Source organism: Pinus tabuliformis, chromosome 3_2 (assembly GCF_031772625.1).
Source record: "Pinus tabuliformis cultivar Carrire ecotype Pingquan chromosome 3_2, CPIR1, whole genome shotgun sequence".
Classification (NCBI taxonomy): Eukaryota; Viridiplantae; Streptophyta; class Pinopsida; order Pinales; family Pinaceae; genus Pinus; species Pinus tabuliformis.
In genome coordinates, this window is record NC_142302.1 from 702,454,913 (window position 1) to 702,481,926 (window position 27,014).

Consider the following 27,014-nt stretch of genomic DNA (forward strand, 5'->3'; position numbering starts at 1 on the left):
CTTTAAATTTTGTTCCATTGAAGTGGAAAAAATATTGCATTCAGCCATACCAAATTTGTTCAACAAATCTCTAATGTAGTTCATTTGAGAGAGGAATATATATTTCTGAAGTTAGTTTACTTCAATACCCAAATAGTAGTGAACATATCCCAAATCTGTCATCTCAAATCCTTTCTTCAATTATTTCTTTATGGATGCAATATAATTTTCATTGTTCCCTGTCATCAATAGATCATCTACATATACCACAAGATAGACAACAGTTTTGCCAACTTTCTTGACAAATAAAGTTGCATCATCAAGATTAAAGTGTTTGAAATTTAGTTTCAGAAGATGCATATTTAATTTTTCATATCAGGCTCGTGGTTCTTGTTTGAGGCCATACATGGATTTGATAAGCTTACATACTTTATGCTCTTGTCCCTTCATAACAAAACCTTTTGGTTGAGACATAAAAACATTTTCTTTTAGATCTCCATTCAACAAAGCAATTTTTACATCCATTTGATGGACTTTCCATTCATTATGAGTTGCCAAGGCAAAGAGAGTCCAGTTGGTAACCGATTTTGCTGTGGGGGCAAAGGTCCCCTCATAGTCAACCCCTACTTTTTGTGCAAATCCTTTTGCCACGAGCTTTGCTCAGTGCTTGTCAAGTGAGCCATTTGATTTATACTTGTTCTTGAAGGCCCCCTTGCAGCCAATTGGTTTGGTAACAAATGGAGGGTCCACCAGCTTCCAAGTTCCATTCTTTATGAGAGCATCATACTCATTTTGCATTGCGTCTTTCCATTCATCATGAGAAGAAACTTCTTTAAAAGAAGTTAGTTCGAAATCAATAAACAAATTTAATTCACAATCATAAGAAACATCCATATCAACATCTGCTTCACCTCCATTTTGTCTTAGTTGAACTTCTAGTTCCTGTCAATACAACCTCCTCAGGATGAAGACTTTCAAGTGTTCTAGTGTGCCATTTTGGAGGACCTTTCCAAGATGGTCCAGATTGTTTTGTTGAGTGAGTTGGGGTTGAATCAAGATTTAGCCTTCCAATCCTCTCAATCACATCACTCAAAGTGTCTTCTTGATCTGAAGAAGTGGTTGGAACTTCATGAGGGGGAGAGAGTGCTTCAGAAGGAGATTCCACAGATTGATCTAGGATAGGGATCCCCCCTTCAAGATGTGGAATTTCATTATCAAATTCCTGAAAAGTTTTTGCATGCCTAAATTTGTCCAAGCGATCAAGCTGCCACTCAACAACATTGTTAGTCTTGGAAGATTCAAGATAAATGACATATCTAGATAGTATAAAATTCTTATTTACTTCGCCGTAAAGACAATATGATTTTGAGGTATCCGTGTACCCCAAGAAGATACAATTCCGACTCCTTGCATGAAGTTTGTTTCTCTGTCCCTTAGGAATCAAGGCATAGCACGTGGAACCAAAAACCCTAAGATGCCTTATCGAAGGTATACGGTCATGCCACATTTCAAAAGGAGTCTAGTTTCTATGAGCATGAAATAGACATCTGTTTTTAATATATACTGCACATAGAATTGCATCAGCCCAAAACATCAACTTAACATTTTTTAAAGGCATCATTGAACAAACAATTTTTTAAAAGCATTCATTCTTTCAGCTACACCATTCTGTTGAGGATTATAAGGCACAGTGGTTTGATGTTGAATGCCATGTTGGAAAAGAGAGTTTTCAAAGTCATTTGAAGTATATAATTTTCCATTGTCGATAAGAACAGAGCAAATATGAGATTGTGCATCATTTTCAATCCATATAAGAAAATTTTTGAAAGTTTCAAAAGCTTCAGATTTATACTTCAAAAAATATACCCAGGACATTCAGGTGTAGTCATCACATATTTATTTCCATTTACAGAAGGAACATGCATAGAGCCCCACAAATCAAAATGAATCAGATCAAGCTTTCTGCTTGCTCTTGAAACATAATCATGAAATGGTTGTTTGTTATGCTTTCTTAAGATACAAGCATCAATTGCTTCAATTTCCTAGGAATGGTTGGCAAACCAGTCACATTATTTCTCTTCAATAAAAGAAGACTATCATAATTCAAATATCCAAATATTGAATGCCATAAAAGACTAGATGGCAATATAACTTCATTATGTTGAAAACTATATGCAAATATTTGTGCACGAGTAGATGTTCCTTGCAACTTCATGAGTCTTTCTTCTTCTATTCCTCTCATGACAACTGCGTTGTCTGATGCTATTCTCACATCAACTTTGCCATCAAACATGTGAATTGAGTGTCTTTGTTGGTGGATGTGAACCAAGGACAACAAGTTTCTCCGCAACTCTAGGAGGTAGAGAACATCATGCATAAGAAATTCGGGGAGTCCAAGCAATGATACATCTTTCCACAAAGAAAATAAAGTATTAAACAAGTCTTCAGTTACTCCAATATTACAATGTGCCACAATATAATGAGCAAATTCAAGTGTTATACCTTTCCCTGGATTTGGTGGTTTACCTTTCTCTTCGTCTCTTTCTTGTTGGATTATGTCCCAAGAGAGTTTGCATGTGGATGCATCCTATCCATTTCTGTTGTAGCGAATACAATGGAGATATGGTCTTCCTCCTTGTTCGCGTTTAACCCCCTTCCTCCGTTATTCTTCCGTCCATGTCCTCTTCTTCCACCTCTTCCTCTAGAAGAATCTAGTGTCTGATTCTTCTCTTTTTGTGCAAGGCACACAACTTCTTCAGAAGACTAAGTCTTCCTATTCCCAAAAGCTTTCTCTCTTTCTGTAAACATCTCCACAAGAGTGTCAAAAATAATACTATCTTGTTAGGACACATGATAGTGTGAATATGTGGGATATAGTGCCTTAACGAAACTTGTGAGAGGAATGTCCATTTTAACTTCGGCGGCTTCTACATCATACATGATAACTCTAATTTCAAGGCTAGGGCAAGGGGATCATCATCTTTCAACTACAGGTTGAAGAGATTGATTATTAGTTGGACTACATCAAGCTCGGAGTGTGTATCATATAAATCTTTCAACTTCTTTAAAGCATTTAAATCATTGATAATTGGAGTTATGTGATGACTCACCTATTCATTTACAGATGCAACAATCAAGGCATGAGCCTTGTTGTTCTTGTTTTCCCATATGGCAAACTCTTTGTCTGTTGTGGGCTTTACGGCGTATTTCCATCTTCTCCTTCACATACACCTTTCCATAGGTCATTAAAGATAAGTGTGTGCTTGATCTTTCTGGACCATTCATGGTTATTTTACTTCCCAATGAGTACCACACCCATAATGGAGATAAGAGAGTGCATCTTTACCATTAAATTTCGAACCACCAAACTTTAGCAGTTGGAAATAAATATACTGAATGAAAAGTGTATTAGGTACACATAGCCCACCAAGATGATCCTACTTCATCCTTGCACACAAATTATTTTTATCACGACAATACATGCATTCACAACTTCAATCGATTCTTAGTAGAGGGAAAAATTTTGCAATACAATAATCCACACAATATAACAATACAATATAACCCAGTAATACAACCTGTGCAATGACAGTGTCACGGTCCAGCCTCACCACTAGAGTTGAGACACATAATTCCAACTTGCACCTACAGCTCCAATGACCCTTTCTTTCAAGCTTGGTTCTCTGACAGGAGGTGTTTGCATTGATGTGTGTGCACTGCGTTGAATTTCACAACAATGGAGGTGGCATTGTGTTGTTTAGCTTTTTGGACGAGATGGCTCCATGTCCTTAACTTGTTCTTATGTGTGTGACAGGCTACAGCAAAGATCCTCCATGATTTCAACTCTAACTCACAATTGAAGAAGTAAAGAACCAAGGACAGAGGTCTGAAAATTTTCCAAAAGATTTCAATGGACTGATATTCCTTCCTATCAATCTTGACTCTGGCAGTGTCCCGATCTTCTACACTCATTGCACCACTTTCCAGTGCCTTTACTCATTGTATAAGCCAACTAGCAGAACATATATTAGTGAACACTTACAGTGTTCCAACAATAACCTCATACCATATCATGTTCAACATTCCTTGGAAAAAAAAACAAAGTTCAACATTCCTTGGCAAAAAACAGCGTTCGACATTCACAGATCTAAGAGGGTCTATGCAATGTGTATGCAATAACAATGTGTTACTAGCAACAATGTCTTAACAATGTGTTACAAGCAAGTACGCAATCTCTTAGGACAAGTACGCATCTCATTTGTTAAACTTTCGAGTAGATGCAGTCTCATTTAGTGAACACATCAAGGCAAGTACACATCTCATTTGGTGAATAGTCAGGTAGACGTAGAACCAAACAATGAGACAAGGACAATTTTTTTAAGACGTTTATTGAATTGATGAGTTGAATCGACGTTACAATGGCAAAGAACATTTCAGGTAATCAACAAAGTCAGAATGCAAAGTTTCTGTAGAGCAGATGGCAGAGAAGTTACTGAGCAGGACAAAAATGGGGACATGTGGTCTGATACCATGTCAGGTCAAGAATATAACTCCTCGAATTGAATTTCTTTCATTAATAAGGATGGTAATCAAATACAAACTTCAATAGTGGCCCTTGGGATTCACCTTCCAAGGCCTTTCCATATTCTTATTTTCTATTTACATATTTACAAGTTTTTGGCCAATTCCAGAGGATTAGGTGTCAGCAACCATTGATCCTCATTTGCACATACGCATAGTGATATTGATATCGCTTGTTAGGGGGACCATCCCCATACTTCATGGATCGAGTAGATCCCCTTGATTCTCTAAAGCTATATAGTAGATATAAGTCCTAATTCATCCCCTTGATTCTCTAAAGCTATATAGTAGATATAAGTCCTAATTCATCCCCTTGATTCTCTCAAGCTATATAGTAGATATAAGTCCTAATTCATCCCCTTGAACCTCTCCAAATTTGTCTCAAGTAATACTTGCACTACATCACCTTAAGGTTAAACATATTATATAAATTTAAAGCCCAAGTATTCCAAAGACGATTTAACTAAAGTCTTTATGTTAATTCATTACCACTAAGTTTCTTCCTCTTTTGGGGCTTTCTTTTCATCTTCTCTAGGGCTTTTCTCTTCTTCAAAAGCAGCTAGTTATATTCTCTTTAATTTAACTTTTATCAAACCTCTTATTCAATGATGTTAACTAAATAGATAAACTATTGGTCAACAAACTATTTCGCTTCACACCCAACATGTCTTTTTAATGTGCATATTACCATAGAAAAGTTTCACCTTTATATTTTAGGGCTTCAAGGCTTGTCGAATCAGCTAAGCATACTCAATCTTCCAAATCATGCTTCAGATTTTCCTCCTGCATCTTTACAGTATGCCATCTTCTAAGGCATTCATTATAAAATTCGAAGCACACACACCTTTTTGAGACTCCACGATTCATCATATAACCCCTTTATTCTATGTGACCCTTTATCCCTCTCTCCCCTGCCCACCCAATAATTCTTCAGCTCATTTTTTGTCAACCAAACAATTAGTTGTAAGCCAAGTCACTAGGTTCGACAAATCTCCAAGTTTGAAATTTGCCAAAAATTTTACACTTATTAAATACTTATTTTGAGAAAAAATATTATTCATTTTCAATTTTTAATAAAAATTACTTTAATTATTTTTAATAATAATTATTATATATATATATATACATATATACATCAAAAAATACACAATATCAAATATTAAACACTTAACAATCAAATAATTATTTTGAAAATAAAAATAAAATAATAAAATATATATATATACATATATATATATATATATATATTGAACTTGTTACATTTGAAATTGACTATGATTAAATTATGATTGTGAGTATATTGAGTTTCTTTGTAAGTATTTTTTAATTTTTAGTTTTTATGGTTTCTCAAACTTAATGTTGAATTTATTCTCAAATTTTTCATTATCATTTTTTTATCAAACTTCAAGGTCGTCGAACTCAAACATGAACTCGAACCAGTGAAATTAGGTTGTACACATTACCTCACCAACCGTTCTGACCATTTCCATACTAAACTAACCAATTCAGTACATAACTGCTCACCAAACAAGTTTACCAACCTATCCATCACAAATTAAGGTCAAACCAGCCAGTGCCAATTAGGCCTCTTTTTAAAATGCTTCCTAAAAGTTAAGATTGTTGATGATTTCATATTGATTTAATGGATATTATAATTACGTTGCAACTTTTTCACTCTCTAAAAGAAAAACTTGAAGACAACACCTGTTGATGCAATAGTAAATGCTTCTTGACAAAGTAGTCAAAGCAACACTTTGAATATTTGATCAACCACCTGTGAATACACTCACCTAATTAATGGCAATTTGATTTTTGTTGCTTATATTAGTTTTGTTTTTGTTATTTTCATGCAAAAAGCAATTCATTGAGGATCTCAGTGTTCTTTAGAAAGCAGTGCAAAGAAAACCCACAATCTTAACCATGAATTTGAATAACACTGCAAGGAACAAGTGTTCAATACCTATTTCCTTGGTTGAGTCTTGTCTAACTTGTTCGCAACGTTGTTTATTACAGTCGCAAATTGTCAGTATCAATGTTAATAAAATCACTGATTTTTCGGCAATGTAACAAAAAATAACGACTTTTTTGGCCAATGCCGATTTTTCCAACACTGGTCAGTGAATAATAAGTAAGCATGTTATATTTAACTATTGAAGGTTTTATGATTCAAAAATGAAATGTGTGGTAGGGGTGATCATCAAGGTCCTTAACTATGTCGGTAGAATTGTCAAGTCCAATACATTATTTCTCTAAAGGCTGATCAATACTAAGTCACATAATTGAGGTTCAAATTCGGCTTCAGCAATGATTAGGTTCGGTTCAAGTGCAAATTTTTTGATGAGGTTCAGATGAGGCTCACCATTAGATTCGTCTATATACATTTTCTATGAAATATACTGTAAAATGATATCAACATCAATAAACGTAAAAAAATGTTATCATGGACTAGATTACAAGCTTGGGTTGTCACCAGTGTTGCACTTATCACGATAATATTGCCAAAACCAACCTCGGCGATACTATTGGCAATAATTACAGAAGAATTTACCCTTTTGAAATGATCGCAATAATTTAGGTAATTATCGTGATAATTTTAAAATTATCACCCTGTCTCTGTCAATTCCAACTTATTACCAAATTTTTTTCTTTTAACCCTAATTTTTTAAAAGTGACTTAGGGGATTGACTTGTAAGGATATTCTAACTATTTCCATCAAGCAAACAATGGGAAATCTAATGTTTTTATTTCCCATGATTCATCCCATGAGATACATATCGTAGTAGTTAATGGTAATATTAAATCCTTAAAGTAAAAGTGACTTTTACTTAAATTTGTAACATTACCATTAAACGACTCAAGATGTTTGAGAGTGGTTCCAACCTCTTTCGATTTCATTTGGAGAAAGTAGAATTTTAGATCACACTCAAAACCTAGACTTAATTGCAATGTTTCTACTAGATTATGTTATGTATAAGAATATGGAACTAACATTTAATCAAGATCACCAAGCCCTCTATGTACCTTGATGTTGGTGGCATTGAGGGTTGATTGTTGAGCTCTTCCTTCATGAACCTAGTAAAATTGTACACTTCACTCAAGTAAAATCATTGATTAGGGTGTTAAGTTTTTCGAGGGTGATCTTGATGAACAAGATCCCAAAATAGGCAATGATTTTGATGTTATGTAGCTATTTGTTGTAGCATAATTTTCTTTGGATTTCGGAGCCCATTTAGAGTCTCTCTATTGATCTATTTTGATTCATAAATGGATTGCACTCGGTGATATTTTTGTTATATGCACACTTGTTGTATGCATGACAAATTTTACATATTTGTGTATAATAATTTGGATTCATATGGATGCACACGAATTATACATTACTTTCAAAATTTGAATATTTTGTGTATTTTTTGGTCAAACCAATCTTTTGGTCCACTTATAATAACATTGTTAGGATGTTGTGACCATTTTCCATAAACCAAACAAGAAGAAATCCATTGTTTTCATTACCATGATTCATCTCATGAAATACAATTATTTTTGTTTTGATACGATTTTGTATCATTCTATTATAGATCTTATGACAAGGGACAAATATCAAATTTCAATACAAATATCTAATGTATCACTTGCATCTTATATATCGATTTTATTTTCATATTTATGTAGCAATGTGTTTGATGTTGATGTTGTTTTAGATATTGAAGAAAAAAATTGTTGGATTGTGTGGCTTGGTAGGACTTCCACAAAGGCTTGGTGTCTTAGCATGTGGAAGATTGTTTCTCTAGATGATCAACTTTGTAAAGTGATTTTATAAAGTGCCTTTTGTATTTAATGATTAAAAATGTCTTTATTATAAAGTTGAGTCACATAAGTGATTTAAGTGATCTACCTACAGGATCAATTTGCTCTGCTTACGAGCAAATTGAGTTGCATTATATAGTTGAGGATGGGGAGTTGGGGGAGTGGGGAGTTAGGCGGCTGGAACCCTAGCCATCCTGCTCCCTAGTTTGTGCCTCCTCGTCCATGAAACTAGCAGACATCCTTCTATTCCTTAGCGGGTGTTGTTGTTTGTTGCAGGTTCTTCGTGGGGTGCTTTGTGGGGTGTTTCAGGCTTCTCCACTGCTTCTCTTGCCCCGTGTTGTTTTTCCACGATACTAGAGTCTAGAATAGAAAATCGCTAACACTACTGATACAAGTATCACAACAAGTCTACTTTGCATAGTGGAATAATATACAGCAGTAAATCTGCTAGTGCACAAAATATACACAACTTTTTACAATTTTATACAGCAACCAAACTTCATTATATTAATCAAAGTGATAATACAACAATCTATGGCTCACGTACCAGAGATAATGGCCCCCATACATCCACTAGTACAAGAATACAAGATACACTAACGGTCTAGCTAATGTAGTGCACAATCACCGTTGCTTTGTCGTATCCTGTACACTGCGGGTCCTTTGCTTCCGTTCTACAACACCTACCTCTATCAATGCACCCACTCCTTTAGGCCACTAAAATCATTTATCCAAATTGCCCACTAATTGATCATAAGTCCATCTACAGCCAACACATAGGGTCTTCACGCTCACTAGTTTCTCCATCGTCCTTCAAGGACTCAACACTTTAAGACTTCTTGCCCACTGTTGCTACTCAAGCACTTCTTCCCACTATAGTCTTCTTGCGTTGCTCCAATGAAGACTAACATAAGGCAAGAGGGCTACCACCTATCACTATCAAATATCGCTTCTCCAACAATGAATTCGGGTTGTCCACAAACTGCTCCTAGTTTGCCAGACCTTGAGCTCAACTTCTTTGCCTCTCCTAGCAACCACCTTAGTCCATCAAGGTGCTACTCTAGGCCTCATTTGCTCCACTCTCACGTTGCCCTCCAACAAATGAGGAATGTCCAATACCAAACTGTCCTCCCTAAACTACATCCACTAGCATCTAACTCAACTTAAATACACCAACAAATACATACCTTTGGGATGTGCATATTGTTGTAGCTTATTCACAAGTTAGGGCACCCGACAAATTTGTTACAACCCTCCAAAATTGTTGCAACAATCCACAAATGACTGTGGCCTTCTCTCCTTGAACTCTTGCTCCCATAGGTTGGTGCTTAGGCTTATTTCTAGCCCTGAAAAAGGCCTCACGGCATCTCTTTTATGGCATTGAACAGGGTTGTGGCCCTTCTGTAATTTCCTCAAATCTTGGCCTTTCAAACATGGAGAAAAGTCCTTCCAAAATCCATGCAAAAATTGCCCAAAACTTGCCTCGATGCATGTAGTTGTCGTCTACTCCAACTTGGACCTACCAAACCGTCCAAAAGACACCAAAACAGTCCCTCAACCAACTTGGCCTTGCCCTTGAGTTGTGGCTTTGTCAAAGATGTATTTTTATGAGAAGATGCACACTGGATGTGAGTGGAATGTCTCACGTCTCACTTATATTTATACATTCTCATGTGGTGTCATCAAATATGTCTTGTGGCACCCTCAAGCCCAAGCCAACCCGACTTGTATGCCACAAAACCCACCAGCAACATAGAAAAATTATTATCTCCACTTCTAGAGCTTTGATTTGAGTGATTTTCGTTGCCCCTTTCTCCTCTAAGGGTCCTCTAACACCTCCATGTGTCAAATCACTCATATGTCGCGTGGTTTCACACACAAAAGCATGGGTGCAAAGCCCACACCTTGGGTTCCAAGCCGACAAAGTACTTTTTGGCATTCTAACCTCCTAACCCCGAACCCTAAGGCTTGCAGTACCTCCCAAGCTACCAAATATCAACACTCCCTCTTAGCAAGGGAGGTACTTCCAAGACTAGGAAGTAACTTGTCATCACCATTGTCACTACTCGCACACCATTGATTTGAGTGATTTTCGTTGCCCCTTTCTCCTCTAAGGGTCCTCTAACACCTCCATGTGTCAAATCACTCATATGTCGCGTGGTTTCACACACAAAAGCATGGGTGCAAAGCCCACACCTTGGGTTCCAAGCCGACAAAGTACTTTTTGGCATTCTAACCTCCTAACCCCGAACCCTAAGGCTTGCAGTACCTCCCAAGCTACCAAATATCAACACTCCCTCTTAGCAAGGGAGGTACTTCCAAGACTAGGAAGTAACTCGTCATCACCATTGTCCTCTAACACCTCCATGTGTCAAATCACTCATATGTCGCGTGGTTTCACACACAAAAGCATGGGTGCAAAGCCCACACCTTGGGTTCCAAGCCGACAAAGTACTTTTTGGCATTCTAACCTCCTAACCCCGAACCCTAAGGCTTGCAGTACCTCCCAAGCTACCAAATATCAACACTCCCCTTAGCAAGGGAGGTACTTCCAAGACTAGGAAGTAACTCGTCATCACCATTGTCACTACTCGCAACACTCGACCAACTCTTGGCGTCCATAACTGCAGCAAACCCTATAGCATGGACTACGCCTTTCTCGGAAGTGTCATTGTCACTGGAAGCCTCTTGCTTCTTCTTCTCCTAAAATGTCTTCCAGTCTCTCCATGATTCCTTCTTGCCAGATGTAGAAGCACCCTTGCTCCCCATTGACCACACGTTATTCTTAGGTTGCACAGTCTCCCTCTGACCCTGCAAACTCCCTTTAGAACTCAACTCCCTCTAAACCTCTGGAACTTGGACCTTCTTCTCTGGAACCTATACTTGCTTCCCTAGAACTTGTACCTGGTTCTCCTTCTTCTTCCCATGATCTATAGGCTTGCCCATCAGCCTATATAGACCATGCTCTCTAACTCCAAGAACAACAACTACAGAGCTAGAGCCTTTGGCCCTGAGTCTTGCCTTCCCATCCTAGAATAGCATCTCAAACCCCTTATGCTCGATTGCTAAGACAAACATCATGTTGTATTTGACTACTAGTACAAATAGTACCTCCTGAAATTGCATCACCTGACCTGACTCCATCCTGAATGGCAAGACCCTTGATCCTCTAATCTCTTTCTGGCTCTTATCGCCCAACACCATGTGCAACTTTGAGTCCCACTCAGCCAGAGTCTCGAACACATCCTGTGACCCTGTCATATGATTCGACGCTCCACTGTCTACGTACCATGCAACCTCGTCGATGGTACCATGCAAGAAATGAGAGATCAAAGCAAAGTCCTCTTTCTCCAACCTCCTAGAGAGATCCTCTATCTCGGCAAAAATGGCGACACATGTGACCATCTTCCCTTTCATCTTCTCGTCATCTCCCTTCTTCTTCATCGGACATCTCGTAAAAAAATGACCCACCTCGCCACAGTTGAAACACTTGATCTTACTCAAGTCCTTCTTCTGTTTGCCCTTCATTCTCGCTGCAAATGCCATGTCATCATCAGAAGCCTTCTTGTACGGATGAAGATTCTAGTCTCGCAACTCTGCCTGAATGAAGTCATCCCACAACCAATTCCAGTCTAGTAACTTGTCCCTGGCAACAATTCCCTTGATGAACAGCTTCCATTATGGAGTAAACACCTTCAAGGCAATCCTCACCATCTCAGAATCTACAATAGTCACACCGACGATGGCAAGCTCATCTCGAACTTGAGACAACCTCGTCAGGTACGAAGTCACCCCTTCACCCTTTATCATCTTGGTGGCCTTCAACTTATCCCCCATTACCAATACTCGATTCTCATTCTTATTCTAGAACAAAATCTGAAGAGCCTCCCACATCTCATGATCAACTTTGCCTTTGTATCCAGCTCCTCAAACACTTCCAGCTCCTTAGGGTCTATTGACTTCTGGATTGCTTTCTCGGGAAATTCCCAAATCATGTTGATCATCAAAACCAACTTGATCCTTTCCTTCCATGGACTATAGTTGGATAACCCTTCCAACATGTCCTCATACCAGAGACCAACCTACAACTTCGACATTATATGACCCAATGTTATCAGAACCGAACCAGTGATCGAACCGAAAAACCTTGTGGACCAAGAACCGGTAAAAACGGGAATAAAAAACAGTTTACCAAAAACACACAAAATATTCATATTTTAAAGAAAAACACATATATACATGTGCATCCAAATGAATCCAATATGAATCCAAACCATTTATACACAAATAAGCAATAGTTATCATTTATGTAGCATGTAAAAGTGCACATAACCAAAATAGCATTGAGTGCAATCCATCCCTAAACTAAAAATACATCAACAAATAGGCCCTAGATGACGTCTAGCATCCAAAAAAAAATCATGCTACAACAAATACCTACATATCATAAAAATCATTGCCTATATTGGGATTTAGTCATCAATATAACTCTATAAGCATTAAAATATGATAAAAAAAGGTAGCATGTCAAGTTGAGATTTTGTTTGAGTGATGGGTACTTTCTCTGTATGAAATCCAAGGAGGTTGGAAGGAGAATATCACTTTTGACATTCTCTTTAATCTTTCATTTCCTTCTTTTTACTTAAATTTTTAACATTACCATGAAATGCATAGCAATAATAAGACTATAGGCTTGAATATTACGCTGAGGGCCATAGGCTTGAATATTAGAATGGCCTAGGTGAGTATTAGCAGTGAGCCAACCAAATGAAAAAATCACTAATTAAAAAAAGAGGCAAATTTTTTACGTTGACCTGGGAATATAAAAACCAACATCAAACGAACCAGCTTTGTTACGGAACCGGCCAGTTCGCTACCAAATCGGCCTATTTTGGTTCATAAGCTTGGTCCAGACAAGTTTTGGGCCAAAAACGGTTGGACCGGCCAGTTCCATTGGTTCCAAACCGGTTCTGATAACATTGGTGTGAGCCCTTCAACAACAATGTAACCAACTCCCTCTTAAGTTGTACTTCATTGTGCACACTCTGATTCACTAGCCCTTCAAAGTAGCTTTGATACATTGTTGTTTGCCCATGATATTGGAGTCTTGAATAGAATCTTAAATCACTGACGCTACCAATGCAAGTATAACAACAAATCTACTTTGCACAGCGAAATAAGATACAGCAGTGAATCTACTAGTGCACAAAATATACACAACTTTTTACAATTTTATACAACCCAACTTCTTTATATTAATCAAACTGATAATACAACAACCGAGGGCTCTCGTACCAGGGATAATGGCCCTCATACATCCACTAGTACAAGAATACAAGATACAAGATACAATGACAATCAAGCTAATGTAGTGCATAATCACGATTGCTTTGTCATATCCTGTACACTAATTGTCCTTTGCTTCCATTCTGCAGCACATGCCACTATCAATGAAACAAATCCTTTAGGCCACAGGACTCATTTATCCAATTTTCCCTCTAGTTGATCATAAGTCCATCTACAACCAACACATAGGGTTTTCACACTCACTAGTTGCACCTTCGCCCTTCAAGGCCACAACACTTGAGTCTTCTTGCCCATTGTTGCTCCTCAGCTACTCAGGGACTTCTTCCCACTTTAGTCTCCCTGTGTTGCTCCAATGAAGACTAACATAGGGCAGGAGGGTTTCCACCTTTCACTGTCAAATATCGCTTCTCCAACAATGAAAATGGGTTGTCCACACACTGCTCCTGGTTGTCTAAACGTCTCTACCTCTCTTATTAGCCACCTTAGTCCATCATGGTGCTACTCTAGGCCTCACTTCGTCCACTATCACGCTGCCCTCCAACAGACAACGAATGTCCAATACCAAATTGTACTCCCTAGACTACATCCACTAGCATCTCACTCAACTTAAATACACCAACAAATACATACCTCTGGGACGTGCATATTGTTGTAGCTTACTGGTTAGGGCACCCAACAAATTTGTTACAGCCCTCCAAAATTATTACAACAGTCCACTAATGACTGTGGCCTTCTCTCCTTGAACTCTTGCTCCCATACATTAGCGCTTAGGCTTATTTCCAACCTTGAAATAGGACTCACAGCACCTCTTTTATGGCACTAAACAAGGATGTGGCCCTTTTGTAATTTCCTCATATCTCAGCCCATCAAACATGGATAAAAGTCCTTCCAAAATCCACGTACAAGTGCTCAGAACTTGCCTCAAGGCATGTGGTTGCCCTCTATTCCAACTCGGACCTTCTAGACCATCCAAAAGACACCAACAATCCCTCAACCAACTCAGCCTTGTCCTCCTTTAGTTGTGGCTGCATCGTAGATGTATTTCTATGAGAAGATGCACATTGGATGTGAGTGGAATGCCCCACATCTCACTTCTATTTATACATTCTAATGTAGTGTCATCAAACATGTCTTGTGGTACCCTCAAACCCCAAGCCGACCTGACTTGTATGCCACAAATCCCACCAACAACATAGAAAAACTATTATCTCCACTTCCAGAGTTCCGATTTGAGTATTTTTGCTACCCCTTTATCCCTAAGGGTCCTCTAACACCTCCATGTGTCAAATCACTCAAATGCCTTGTGGTTTCACACCCACAAGCTTGTATGCAAAGCCCACAACTTGGGTTCCAAGTTGAGAAAGTACTTTTGTAGTGTTCCAACCTCCAAACACTGAACCCTAGGGCTTGGAGTACCTCCCAAGCTACCAAATCTCAACATCCCACCACTTATCCCTAGTTTGACACTGCGTTTCACCACGTGTTGGAGTCGTTGTCGGTTTCCTATTGGGCTTCATGGCCTTTCTTTCTCACTCGAGGATTTGCCTATCGCCGCATTGGTTTGTGGTTTTGGTTTGGCATCTCTGTCAATTTCCTTCGCGCTCTACAGCTCTTGTTGTCGTCTTTCAGCGTGTTTTTGTAGCTTCGAGAGTGGCTTTCTCTAGGTTTAGTCTCTGGACTATCAGCAACACTTGAGGGGTTTTTAGGAAATTTTTGTTGGGGGTTGTTCTTGATCCACTTTGTACTGTTTTTGCGGCTTCTTGTTTTTGGGCTTATTTTGTGCCCCCTTTGGGGTTATTCGATGGGCTCACGTGCCCTTCTTGAATTTTTCAAAGATTTTGTGGCCTAGGGTTTCATTATGTCTAGTTGTAAAGATTTCTACTTTTAGACACTTATGCCACTTGTAGGATCTGGGCAAATCCTAGTGAATGCACTATAGGTGTATATGCAAAATGCAATTTTTCTTCAAAATTTTATGAATGAAAATAAGGTTTTTTCCAGTAAAAAAAAGTGATTTAAGTGATCTCAATGAGACATTAAGTCACAACTATTGATCTTGAGATTGCAAGATTTAATTTTGGCCATTGAGATCTCGAGTTAGGGGTTTTAGCCATCTAAGGGAGAGGTGAAGGCATCTTGTACACAGTTTGAGTGGAGCATTCACTCAAGTGTGCAAGTCAGGTAAGGACATAAGGAAAGGGAGGAAGGGGAAATTAGGGAGTAGCAGCGACGCTGCTCAAACTGCTTTTATATTTTCCTTTGATGGGCCATTATACCTGGTACAGGGGCCAAAGTTCTTAATAGAACAAGTTTGTTGGTTTTTCCCCTTTGTGGCTTTTCTAGAGTGTCTCGTGTGTCTAATGTGTAATGATGATTTTTGTCTGTTTTCGTTGTACATTTTTCATTATGAACTATGTTGTGCATAAATTAATAAACTGTGTAAGGGTTTGTTTAAGATTTACTACCAGGTGCTAGGTTTCAAGGAAATTTAACATGGTATCAAAGCGGCGAGACTATGCACAGAGAAAATCTGGGTCAGACAAATGGCAACATTGTGATGCAGAGCGACCAAAAACTCGTGTAACTGGGCAAAGCAACATGCTTAGGAGCAATGTTGCACGAAGCGCCCCCCCCCCCCCCGGTTGCAAGCCCGGAAGCGCGTCGCGTGCGAAAGCGTTTAGGAAGCTTCGGCGGAAGCATGCTTTCGAAATTCGGAAGCGTGCTTCCCTCTGTTTTGGAGGCTTCCTGGAAATTTCGGAAGCTTTCCTCCAAATCGCGCTTCGTACGGCGCTTCGGAGGGTGAAGCGTACGCTTCCGTACGATTCCGAAAAATCATTTAGAAAATCGTTTTTTTTTTTCAATTTTTTTTAATTTTAGGTGAGTTTGCTTGTTGGGGGTGGGTCCACCTTGGGTTAGGGTGAGGAATGAAGGCAAAAAAATATATAAATATAGCAAATGCTCCAATAAAAATAAAGGAGAATGTTTACTTAAATTTTTAACATTACCATGAAATGACTCAGGATGTTTGAGAGTGATGCTCCAATGAAAAATAAAGGAGAATGTCACTTTTACTTAAATTTTTAACATTACCATGAAATGACTCAGGATGTTTGAGAGTGGTTCCAGCCTCATTGGACTTCATATGGAGAAAATAGAATTTCATATCCTATTCAAAATTCAGCAAACTTAACAATTTTTCAGGAATTCATGATCAATGGGATTGTGGCATTTCATTAGATTAATGGGATTGTGGCATTTCATTAGATTATATCAAGTATGAAGGTATGCGATTAGCATTTAATCAAGAGCACCAAGCCCTATATGTACCCTAGTGTTGGTGGTGTTAATTGTTGAACTCCTTTGTTATGCGGCACGCCCTTAGCAAAAAATTACCTTTCAATCAAGTCAAAATCATCGATCAAGCATGTTAAGCTTTTTGTACCATGTTTTAAGTCTTGAATTAGGTAGTTTGATCAAAATTGGGCAATGTTGACTAATATCCCTAGACAAACGAGGTAGAGGTAGAGGCAAAGGCTAGACAAGAGGAGAAGAATCTAGATTCTAGATGGTTGATGCATCTAAATGGTTGATGCTCAAATAATTAATCATTAATGTACAATGGATGTTATGTCTATCTTGATTTATGCAAAAATATGCATGTTTTTCATGTCTTCGACAACTAATTTGGTATTTGGGATGTTTGTTTTGAGTATAAATGAAAAAAATAAAAATATATATATATAGCAGACGCTTCGCTTCTTAGATATTTGGAAAATGGCGCTTCCGCATCCCCGCTTCCAAAAAACATCCCGCTTCATGCAACATTGCTTAGGAGTTGGAAGCTGCAGTAGACAATCGCGTGTATGGGGGCAGGAAAAATCACAGTATTGGCAGGGCCAAAGCCGAGACAGTGAAGAAGAGGGAAAAAAATCAACAAAGACAAACCATGAACCAGTTGTCGAGATTCAGTTGAGCAAAAGGTGTGTCGAAGTCATGTAAGGTGATCATGGCTACCGTAGCAACAACAATGGCAGTCGTGGTTACAACGTGAAGGTCGCCAAGGGTTACATTTGGTCAACGAAAAAATCGAGCCACCAGCCGCACAGACAGTCGTTGGGGATGTACTCGAGCAACAAATCTCGAGACCAGGAAAGGGGGTCAACACAACACAGACAGATCCGTACAGTGACAACCAGAATTCACGCAATGAAATAGTGGGTGAGCACAAGGCAAAGCTCGGCCACCGAGCCAAGCACGAACAAGTTAGAGTGTAGTCAAGTCGGGTTGAACATGGGCAATAGATTCAACCAACGGCACAACTACCAACGCAGTGAACCGATAAAGAGACGTAATTCACGAGCCACATATGTTGGATAGTCAACAAGGACATGGTGGGGGCCGACCAACAATCAATCAAGGGACCCAGCAGCCAGGGCACAAGCACCAAACAAAGGAATGAAGAGGCAGAAACAGTGATTTGAAAAGTCAAGTGGCTCGAGCCACAGCTGTATCGCAATAGCAAAGAGTTTCCCACCAACCAGAAAAGACAGAGGGCCACCCGAAGAAGTTTTGGGCAGCAAGCAACAGGCTTGTGCAACATGCAATAGAGGGTTGATATAGCCAGACCAGGATGCTCGAGAGTGAGAGGCTTCAAGGAGCATGGTTCTCTGCTCAAGTTCCATTACAGATAGCGGGCAAGCTTCTAGGTCAGACGAAGCAGCTATAGTGGATGTGAGGAGCTTGGAGACAGGCTTAAGTTATGGAAGTAGCTTCCTCACTAAGAGGGAGTGTTGGATTCTGTAGCTCAATAGGGCTTCCACAATGGTTTGGTGGAAGATTGCCTCTCTAGATGCTAAACTTTGTAAAGTGATTTTATAAAGTACCTTTTGTATTTAATGATTAAAAGTGACTTTATTATAAAGTTGAGTCAGTTAAGTGATTTAAGTGATCTCAACAGAGATCAAGTCACAACCACTGATCTTGAGTTGGTAAGTTTATTTCTGGCCATTGAGATCTAGGGTTAGGGTTTTTAGTCATTAATATGTTATAAAATAAGATCTTATGGAGAGGTGAAGGCACCTTGTACACAGTTTGAGTGGAGGGATTTCACTCTAGTGTGTAGGTCGAACAAGGACCTGAGGAAAGGGAGCAAGGGGCAGTTAGGAAGTTGCAGCAAAGCAGCTCAAAATGTTTGTATCTTTTCCTTTGATGAGTCATTATTCTTGGTACGGGAGCCCAAGTTCTTGATAGAACAAGTTTGTTGGTTTTTCCCCTTTGTGGGTTTTCTAGAGTATATCATATGTCCAATGTATAATGATGATTTCTATGTGTTTCCACTGCACATCTTTCATTATGAACTTAGTCGTGCATAAATTAATAAATCGTGTATGGGTTTGTTTGAGATTTACTGCTAGGTGCTAGGTTTCAAGGAAATTTAACCAAAAAATTATTACTTTTGTATTCTGTTAAGTTTCCCAATAATTTCTGATTTTTTCCCCAATATTGTTGATAAACCCCTGGCAATAAATTGCTGATAACGATAAATGTAGCATTTGTTTTGGCATAAGTTTTCAGTTTTAAGCTATGGACTTGGTCAATGTCTATGAGATTTGATGAAATCCATCAAACCTCAAAAGAAATTTTAGGTTTGCTAAATTTCGAACCTCAAGGTTGAAGTTCAGTGAACCTTGTCACATAGGCTCCAGATATTTGTAAGTTTAGAGTAATTCAGCACGGCCTAATAGTCATTCATTGTCAACATGCACAAAAGAACATGAGACAATAATGAGGATATGATGATTAAATTAAAATAACATCGTACTCTGTCCAATGAATTCACATTGCATGTATAACTTGTTGGAGTTGCAACATATACTGGGGTCATATGTTATAGTTATACAACTTTTCATTTAACCAAGAATTAGAAGTACATAAACTGATCTAAAAAGAGCGGTCTAAATTTTAATGGAACAGTAATTAATTCAGTTTGCACAGCATATTTAAATCCCGAAAATTCAAATCACCAATAAGCCAACAAAGAAAAGCATTACCTTAGCCTGTTCAATGTTAGACTCTGCCAATGCTACGACCCCAGCAAGTGCTTCTAAGGCAAGCCCTGCAAAGATTCAAAGCCACATGTCAACACATTCTAATGAAATCGAAGATATGCTACATAATATTTATCAGTAGAAAATAACTGACAGCCAAAATGAAATGAACTGAAACCAATCCTATTTCAATCAACAATATTTCAGTAAATGAATACCAAATCTAATATGGTTGATTAATTCAACCAGGTTTTACTAATTGATCAATAGAATGACTTCAGAACATGAACATGACCATAGTGAGGAAAACCAGCACATAATTAATTTTTAGCATATTAAGACTCCAAGTGCAACCTGGTAAAACTAATTGCTCCAAAACAAAACAATCACAATTTTAATTTACTTCAGATTTGAAAATAAGTCTTATCTCTCCAAGGATAAGTCCCAATTATCATTCCAGGATGTTTATAACGTGAACATAATTATGACCATCAATCCATGTATTTCCATATCCAAACCTTTCTGAAAAATAACTTTAGTCAAGATTCAATTAAGATAGATTGAGAGTAAGGCCACCCATTAGATCCACTGATTAACAATCTTCCCTATTCTAATCCCTACATGTGCTAGGATCATACAAAACAAACTGCAGAATTAGACCAGATATACAATTTAGAGAGGTATATGACATGGACCACTAGCCTTGAGTAAATTAATCATTCACTATGCAGTTCATACAATTTTAGTTTAAAATTAAGAAAACATACGCAGTGGCTTCGATATTTGCCACACGATGATTTGCTTTGGATATAATACAACAGTATCAGCTATGAAAGATTTTTTCTCGAGTTGTCCTCAAGACAATCACTGCTTTAAAAGGGATTTTCATAAGCCTTGGTTGACACAAATGTTTCAAAAGTTGGGTGGAATATAACTTCAACATAAAAAGAACCTTTTTAGCAATACAGATGAACAAAACCTGTAAATCACTAATGCCAATAGAGTTTAAACATGAAAATGAATTTAGGTTCAATAAAAATTAAACTGCCATACAGATGAAGACACTGCTGCAATTGCTGTTAAATAACAAATTCTGCTATAGAGGTAGCTTTCCCTGCATGTATGTCCCAAAAACACATTCAATGAAAGAAGAGCGAGCCAGAAGGATTTAGCTAATGTATCAATAGGTTGGTCAGTTTTTTAAATGATTTTTGTCGACAAGGCCAACTAAGCTAGGGGATGAAAAACACATCTCGCTATAGAATTCCTGTGCAGAAGGAATAAGGTGACAAATGAATAGCTCCAAAGCGCTGTGAGAAACACACTCAATTAGCCTCGAGGGTTAGCTCAATTGATCAAGTTCCCGTTGTTAAAGTACCTCACCATTGGGAGGTCACGGGGTCAATTCTCCTGGATGCCCTTGGGGTTAGGCTCTGCTAGTAAGCCAGTGGGATGTGACCCCTTCAGGGCAATCTGCCCAGATTTTCCTTGAAAAAAAACACACACTCAATTCAAATGACAAAAACAATATCCCAGAATTTCACTGCAACAGGTAAAAGGTCTATAACGCTACATACTAAATTACAAATAATCCTGTTCCTAGATTCACAACTATAAGGAATGCAGTTTGGTTAATATATGTTATCACATATTATTTGAGATTCTTAATTAAGACTAGCAGGCTAGGTTTTCTGTACTTATATAGCATATTACACAACAGATAAAAGAATTTAAGAAGAGATGAAGTTCCAATACTGTATATAGGGCACAGCTTACAATTAAGCAATTATACCTTCATTTTAGGACAGCATGGTCATGGAATTTGAAAGGTACTTTGAGGAAGTTCAGGAAAGAGCACTTGATCTCTCTCCAAAGCTTTAGTTACCATGTATAACAAATTTAAAAAATAAAAAGATAAAATAAAATACGTCATTGAATCTCAAGCACTGGCAAATTTACTCAGGCATGCAGAATGTTTTACAAGTTCGAAATTCAGCATTAGGATATGTTTTTATGTCGAACTTTAAAAATATATAAAGAAAACCATATACGTATGTATGTACATATGTATCCAGACTTGACATTGAATTTAACATACTTTTTAGTCAAATTTGAAGTTAAAAAATATTTGTATTTGTCTTTATGTATGACGTTATGATGGAATTAACTTAATTTGCTTTATCAAACTTAATGATGAATTTTATCATATACTTTTGTATTAACAGCTAACAAATTGCAATATCCTTTAGTTTGAACACAAACCTGACTAATCTCCAGGTAAGAAAATTGAGTCTAGTGGATAGATTAATAGAAGCTCCCTCTCTCTCTCTCAATGTTTTAGGGTTAAACTTGAATTTATATATATATATATAGCCCCAAGAGTTGGCTCAAGTTGTCTAGAGCCAAGACATGAAGTTCTTTGATATTGTTGCTAGTTGTTGCTGATCACGGGTTTGACTCTTTACGATTCCCTTGGGGCAAGGCCCTGTAAACAGGGCCGACAGTTCACCCAGTTTACCATCCACAAAATGTGGGGAAGTACTCTGGGGTTTCCCGTACTCACATTCCAAGTAATATATATATATATATATATATATATATTTCCAGATAAGATGGACAACATTTTTCCTCTCTCGTGTATTGGTAAAAGCTTTGTATTGCAGTAATACAGCATACAAGGATTACCTGAAACCATTTTGGTAAAGGCTTTGCACAGAAATAATGTGGCACTTAAGTAATTGGGAGGCTTAATATCTTATTTCTTCCCTAGAACTCAACAGAAAACAAAGAAAAGGGAAGCAAACAAGCAAAGTAGCTGGGCAGGCGAGCGGATCTCATGAGTATCATCTGGTTGCTTGTGTCCATTGTCTCTCCTTCTTGTGCCCTTTAGAAAATCTTTACAAGATCCATCAGTAGAATCCCCAACTGGTTGCTTGGATAAACCCAAATGGAAGTCATCAAAGAAGGGTGGATCACAGATTCTGTAGAGACCTCAAGTGAGATTTAAGTGTTCACAATATTTTCCCATTATCACAAAATAAAGTACCACGCTTGAACATTTTAACAGCTGTTAGGTGTTGGAGCAACAGCAGTAGAAGGAGGAGAACCCCACCCTCACTGTAAAAATTATTATGGAAGAAGGACCACCCATCAGCAGCAATCAATAGAAGTTTTGAGGTAATCTAATGACAGAACAGCAACAGGCCAATGGCCATAGCAACTTGGAGAGCTCCACCAACCAACAAGCTCTCCCTTAAAAGACATGACAATAACAGCAACAACCAGGTTTCTGATGCCGAGGAACAGGATCAATTTCTCCCCACTGCAATATAAGTAGAATTTTGGAGAAGGTGGTTCATGTTAGTGCCAAGAAACAAAGGACGTTAGGGATATCATCCAAGTATGCATCCCTGAGTTCATCAGCCCCATTACCAACAAGGGACAAGTGCCAATGAGAAAAATGGAAGATGATCAACTAAGACAACCTGTAATGGCCCATGCGCACACTAAGGATTGAAGATTACATTGAACCTCTCAAGCTTTTTACTTGTAAACATGCAAAAAGATAATGAAAGTACATGGAAGAGTTGTTGAAGATTTTGTAGCTATGGGAGGTCTTCTACATAGGCTTTGTGTCGTAGCATGTAGAAGATATTTGATTGCCTCTTTAGGTGTTTACTTGGTGGAGTAAGTGATTTTATGATTTCTTTCATGAGATTAACTTCTAAAAAGTACAATAATTAATCTAATGAATTATTGTGCACTATTAGGCCAAAGTTCTAAAGATAAATATTAAAGTTATTTAAATGACTTAAATATAATTTCAACCGTTGATCTCAATTGTGGCTTAGGATTTAATCCTACGCATTGATCTCTTAGGAAATTAGGGTTAGGGATTTTGGCTTAATGAAATTATAAAATAAGCCTAAGAAAGGGGTGAAGACACAATTATGGAGGAAGCAATTTTCTCTATAGCGAGAGCCTCAACGAGACTGAAGCGAAGTGAGAAGTGCACTAAGGAATTTCAAGAGAAATTCAAGCAAGTTGAGTTCAAGAAAGAGGGAGGTCGAGTTGTTGAATAAGAGGGTCGAATTGTGGAGGAGGTTGATTTCTCTAGTGTGTTGGGGCCATACAAGACAAGGAGAAAGGGAGGCCGAATCGCTGGTGAGACAAGTTAATTCTCCAAGGCCAATTTGCTTTAGGTGGTTTGATTTCCAAGGCCAAATTCCTTAAGGCCGATTTTACCAATGGGCTAAGTTTCCACATGCCCAACAACAATATTTTTTCTATTTATTCTCGATGGGTCTAACCTAGTATTTTCCTAAGAAATTTAATGAAGGGAGATTGTGTTGGGTGTAAATTTGTTGTTGTGGTGTGATTGATCTTTTCATTTTATTTCCACTCATTTTAAAGTTAATATACCAGAGTATTTACTTTTCGGCAAATTTAGAAATATTTGAGATAGATATTTTCTAGGGTTTTAATAAATTGTTGAAGTAAAATAAATCAAAGTTGTTATGAGAAAAATTAACATGGTATCAAAGCAAATGAAGCTATGTGGGAGAGATCAAGACATCACAAGGCTTTTACAACGACAATTTTTTTATTTTGCAACGATGGTTTTGTAACTGAAGTCAATCTGTTATATGGCATCATCAAGTATAAGATATGAAGAAAAGTTGGAGGGGACTGTAAACTTCAATCCATGGAAGCAGTGAATCACCCTTGTTTTAATGGCAAACGGTTTGTGGTTAATTGCAAACCAAGCGATTCAGGTTCCTCAAGGTGCTACTCAAACCGATGAACATGAATTGAAAAATATAAGAGTCGGGAGTATCATTTTCAATGGTGTGAAGGATCACATAAAGAAGAAAGATTCAACATATCAGATGTGGTCAGCATTGAATAAGTTGTACCAAAGTGACAACCAAAACAAAAAGTTGGTGCTAAGGGAGAAGTTGAATAGCATCAAGATAAATGAATCTAAGACTGTGACCTCTTATTTCGCAAGGATTCAACAAGTTCATGATGAACTTTCAACTGTTGGGGAAGAGGTGGTTGAGATGGATCTTGTCAAAAGTAGCACTGAAAGTTTGTACCAAGCAATGGACTACATTTGTGACAAGCATCCGAGCCAAAAATAAACTACATGATTGGGCCAAATTGTGGGATGATTTCACCCAAAAGGAGATTTGGGAGCTAGCTGGCAACGCAAAGGTGGAGATGAGGAGAACCATGCTCTTGTTGGGAAAGAAAAGAAGGGGAAGGGTAAAGCCAAGAAAAACTAGAGTGGACAAGCATCTTCACAAGGGAAGAAAGACATGAGCAAAGTCAAGTGCCTTGCATGTCACAAGTTCAGTCATTATGCCAGATAATGTCCAAACAAGAAGAAAGGAAAGGGGAAGATAGCAACAACCACATTTGCACAAATGGATGAATTGGTTGACAAATTCGAGGAAATTGCTCTGGTATCATGTCTTTCTAGCACCATCACAAGAGGGTGTGTTTTGTGGACAATGGAGCATTTCATCACATGACGAGATCTCATGATATCTTCACCAGTATGGCTAAGGAGAGAATAGAGATCTACATGTGGAGATTGGTGACAACACCATGTAGTGGACGACACTGGCAACATACAATTCCAACTAGACTCAGGAAGTCTTATAGAGGTGAAGGAGGTAATGTATGTAGCTAAGCTAGAGAAAAAATTATCCTCAATTTCAGCCATGGAGGACAAAGGACTTGAGGTCAGTTTCACAAGAGGTGAGGTAACTATCACGCTAAAAGGGGTTGATCCTAGCGTGACATTAGTCATAGGTAGTAGGGAGAATAATATGTATTTGCTGAGAGGACAACCAGTGAAAACCCTAGTACATAGCAGTGACAGCGGAAGTGGGATTTGGCACAAGAGGATGGGACATCTACACTACAAGGCTCTACCACTATTATAGGAGATAGTCATTGGTTTTCTAGAGTTCAGTATAGAGCATGATGTTGTGTGTAAGGGATGTGCTCTTGGCAAGCAAGCCCATGCAACATTTCCTAGCAATGAGACCAGGTCCAAAGGCATTTTGGATTTGGTGCATTTTGACATCTGTGGTCCTATGTCAATGGAATCTATCTCGGGGAGCAGTGATTTTGTGACTTCCATAGATGACTATTCCAAGAGGACATGTATTTACTTCCTAAATACCAAGGATGCAGTCTTTGGTCAATCTCAAGAGTTCAAAGCACTTGTGGAGAACCAACCCAAGAAGAAGATCAAGGCCCTAAGATCAGAAAATGGGAGCGAGTATACCTCCAACGAGCTTAAGGATTTCTACAAGGAAGCAGGAATCAAGAAAGAGCTGACAATGCCCTACAATCCATAGCAAATTGGAGTGGCAAAGAGGAAGAACAAGAGTAAAGTTGGAACGGCCACGGCCATGATCCATGATCAAGATTTGCCTATGTTCTTATTGGCGGAGGCATGTAATACAATTATATACCTGCAAAATAGGCATCTTCACAGGGCAATGTAGGACATGATTCCTAAGAAGGTTTTAACAAGATTGAAATAGGAGGTGAGCCATTTGTGTATCTTCGGTAGTCTAATACATGTCCACATTCCTTCAAAGAAGAGGACTAAACTACAGCCACCATTAGAAACGCGCATTTTTGTTGGATGCCACATGGTACAAATCCATCAGTGGCAAAGAATCGAGAGCAAGGGGCTCTAAATGTTGAGGGAGCAATAGTAGGGACACAACCTTCAAATCAGGAGGACAAGAGAGATGTTACTTTGAACTCTAACAAGAGGAGGTTGAGATGGGCAAACTTGAGAGATGCTAAGGAGCATGTGGAGGCTCCTAGCAACACTTTCAAAGAGAGTAGACCACCAACCATATTTTCCAGATTTTTGGAATTGACGAGCAGCATTAATGATTCTAAGCCTTCGACCTTTGAAGGGGGAGCAAACCAAGAAGTCTAAAAGGTGCAATGGTGGAAGAGTATAGTTCCATTATCAGGAATGATGTTTGGAACATAGTATCGAGGCTTGAGAGGAAGTTGGTGGTCACTTCTCAACGGATCTATAAGATCAAGCATGCAGTTGACGGTAGTATCAAGAAGCATAATACAAGATTTGCGACAAAAGGGTTCTCCCAGAAGAAAGGAGTAGACTATGAGGAGACATTTGCTCATGTCACCAAATATACATCTAACAGATAAGTCATTTCTACTGCTTCAAAGATCGGGTGGAGGATACATCATATGGATGTGAAGATTGCCTTCCTCAATGTGGTGATTGAGGAA

The 27,014-nt window shown here is 38.3% G+C and overlaps 1 protein-coding gene across 1 annotated transcript in view; it reads right to left on the reverse strand.

Annotated features, from left to right (window-relative positions):
- HAP6 (ribophorin II (RPN2) family protein) overlaps positions 1–27,014 on the reverse strand; it is a 116,466-nt gene that overhangs the window by 72,661 nt on the left and 16,791 nt on the right. The window contains exon 7 of the mRNA XM_089416885.1: positions 19,722–19,786. Coding sequence (XP_089273011.1) covers positions 19,722–19,786 — 65 coding nt within the window. The remainder of the gene's footprint in view (positions 1–19,721; positions 19,787–27,014) is intronic.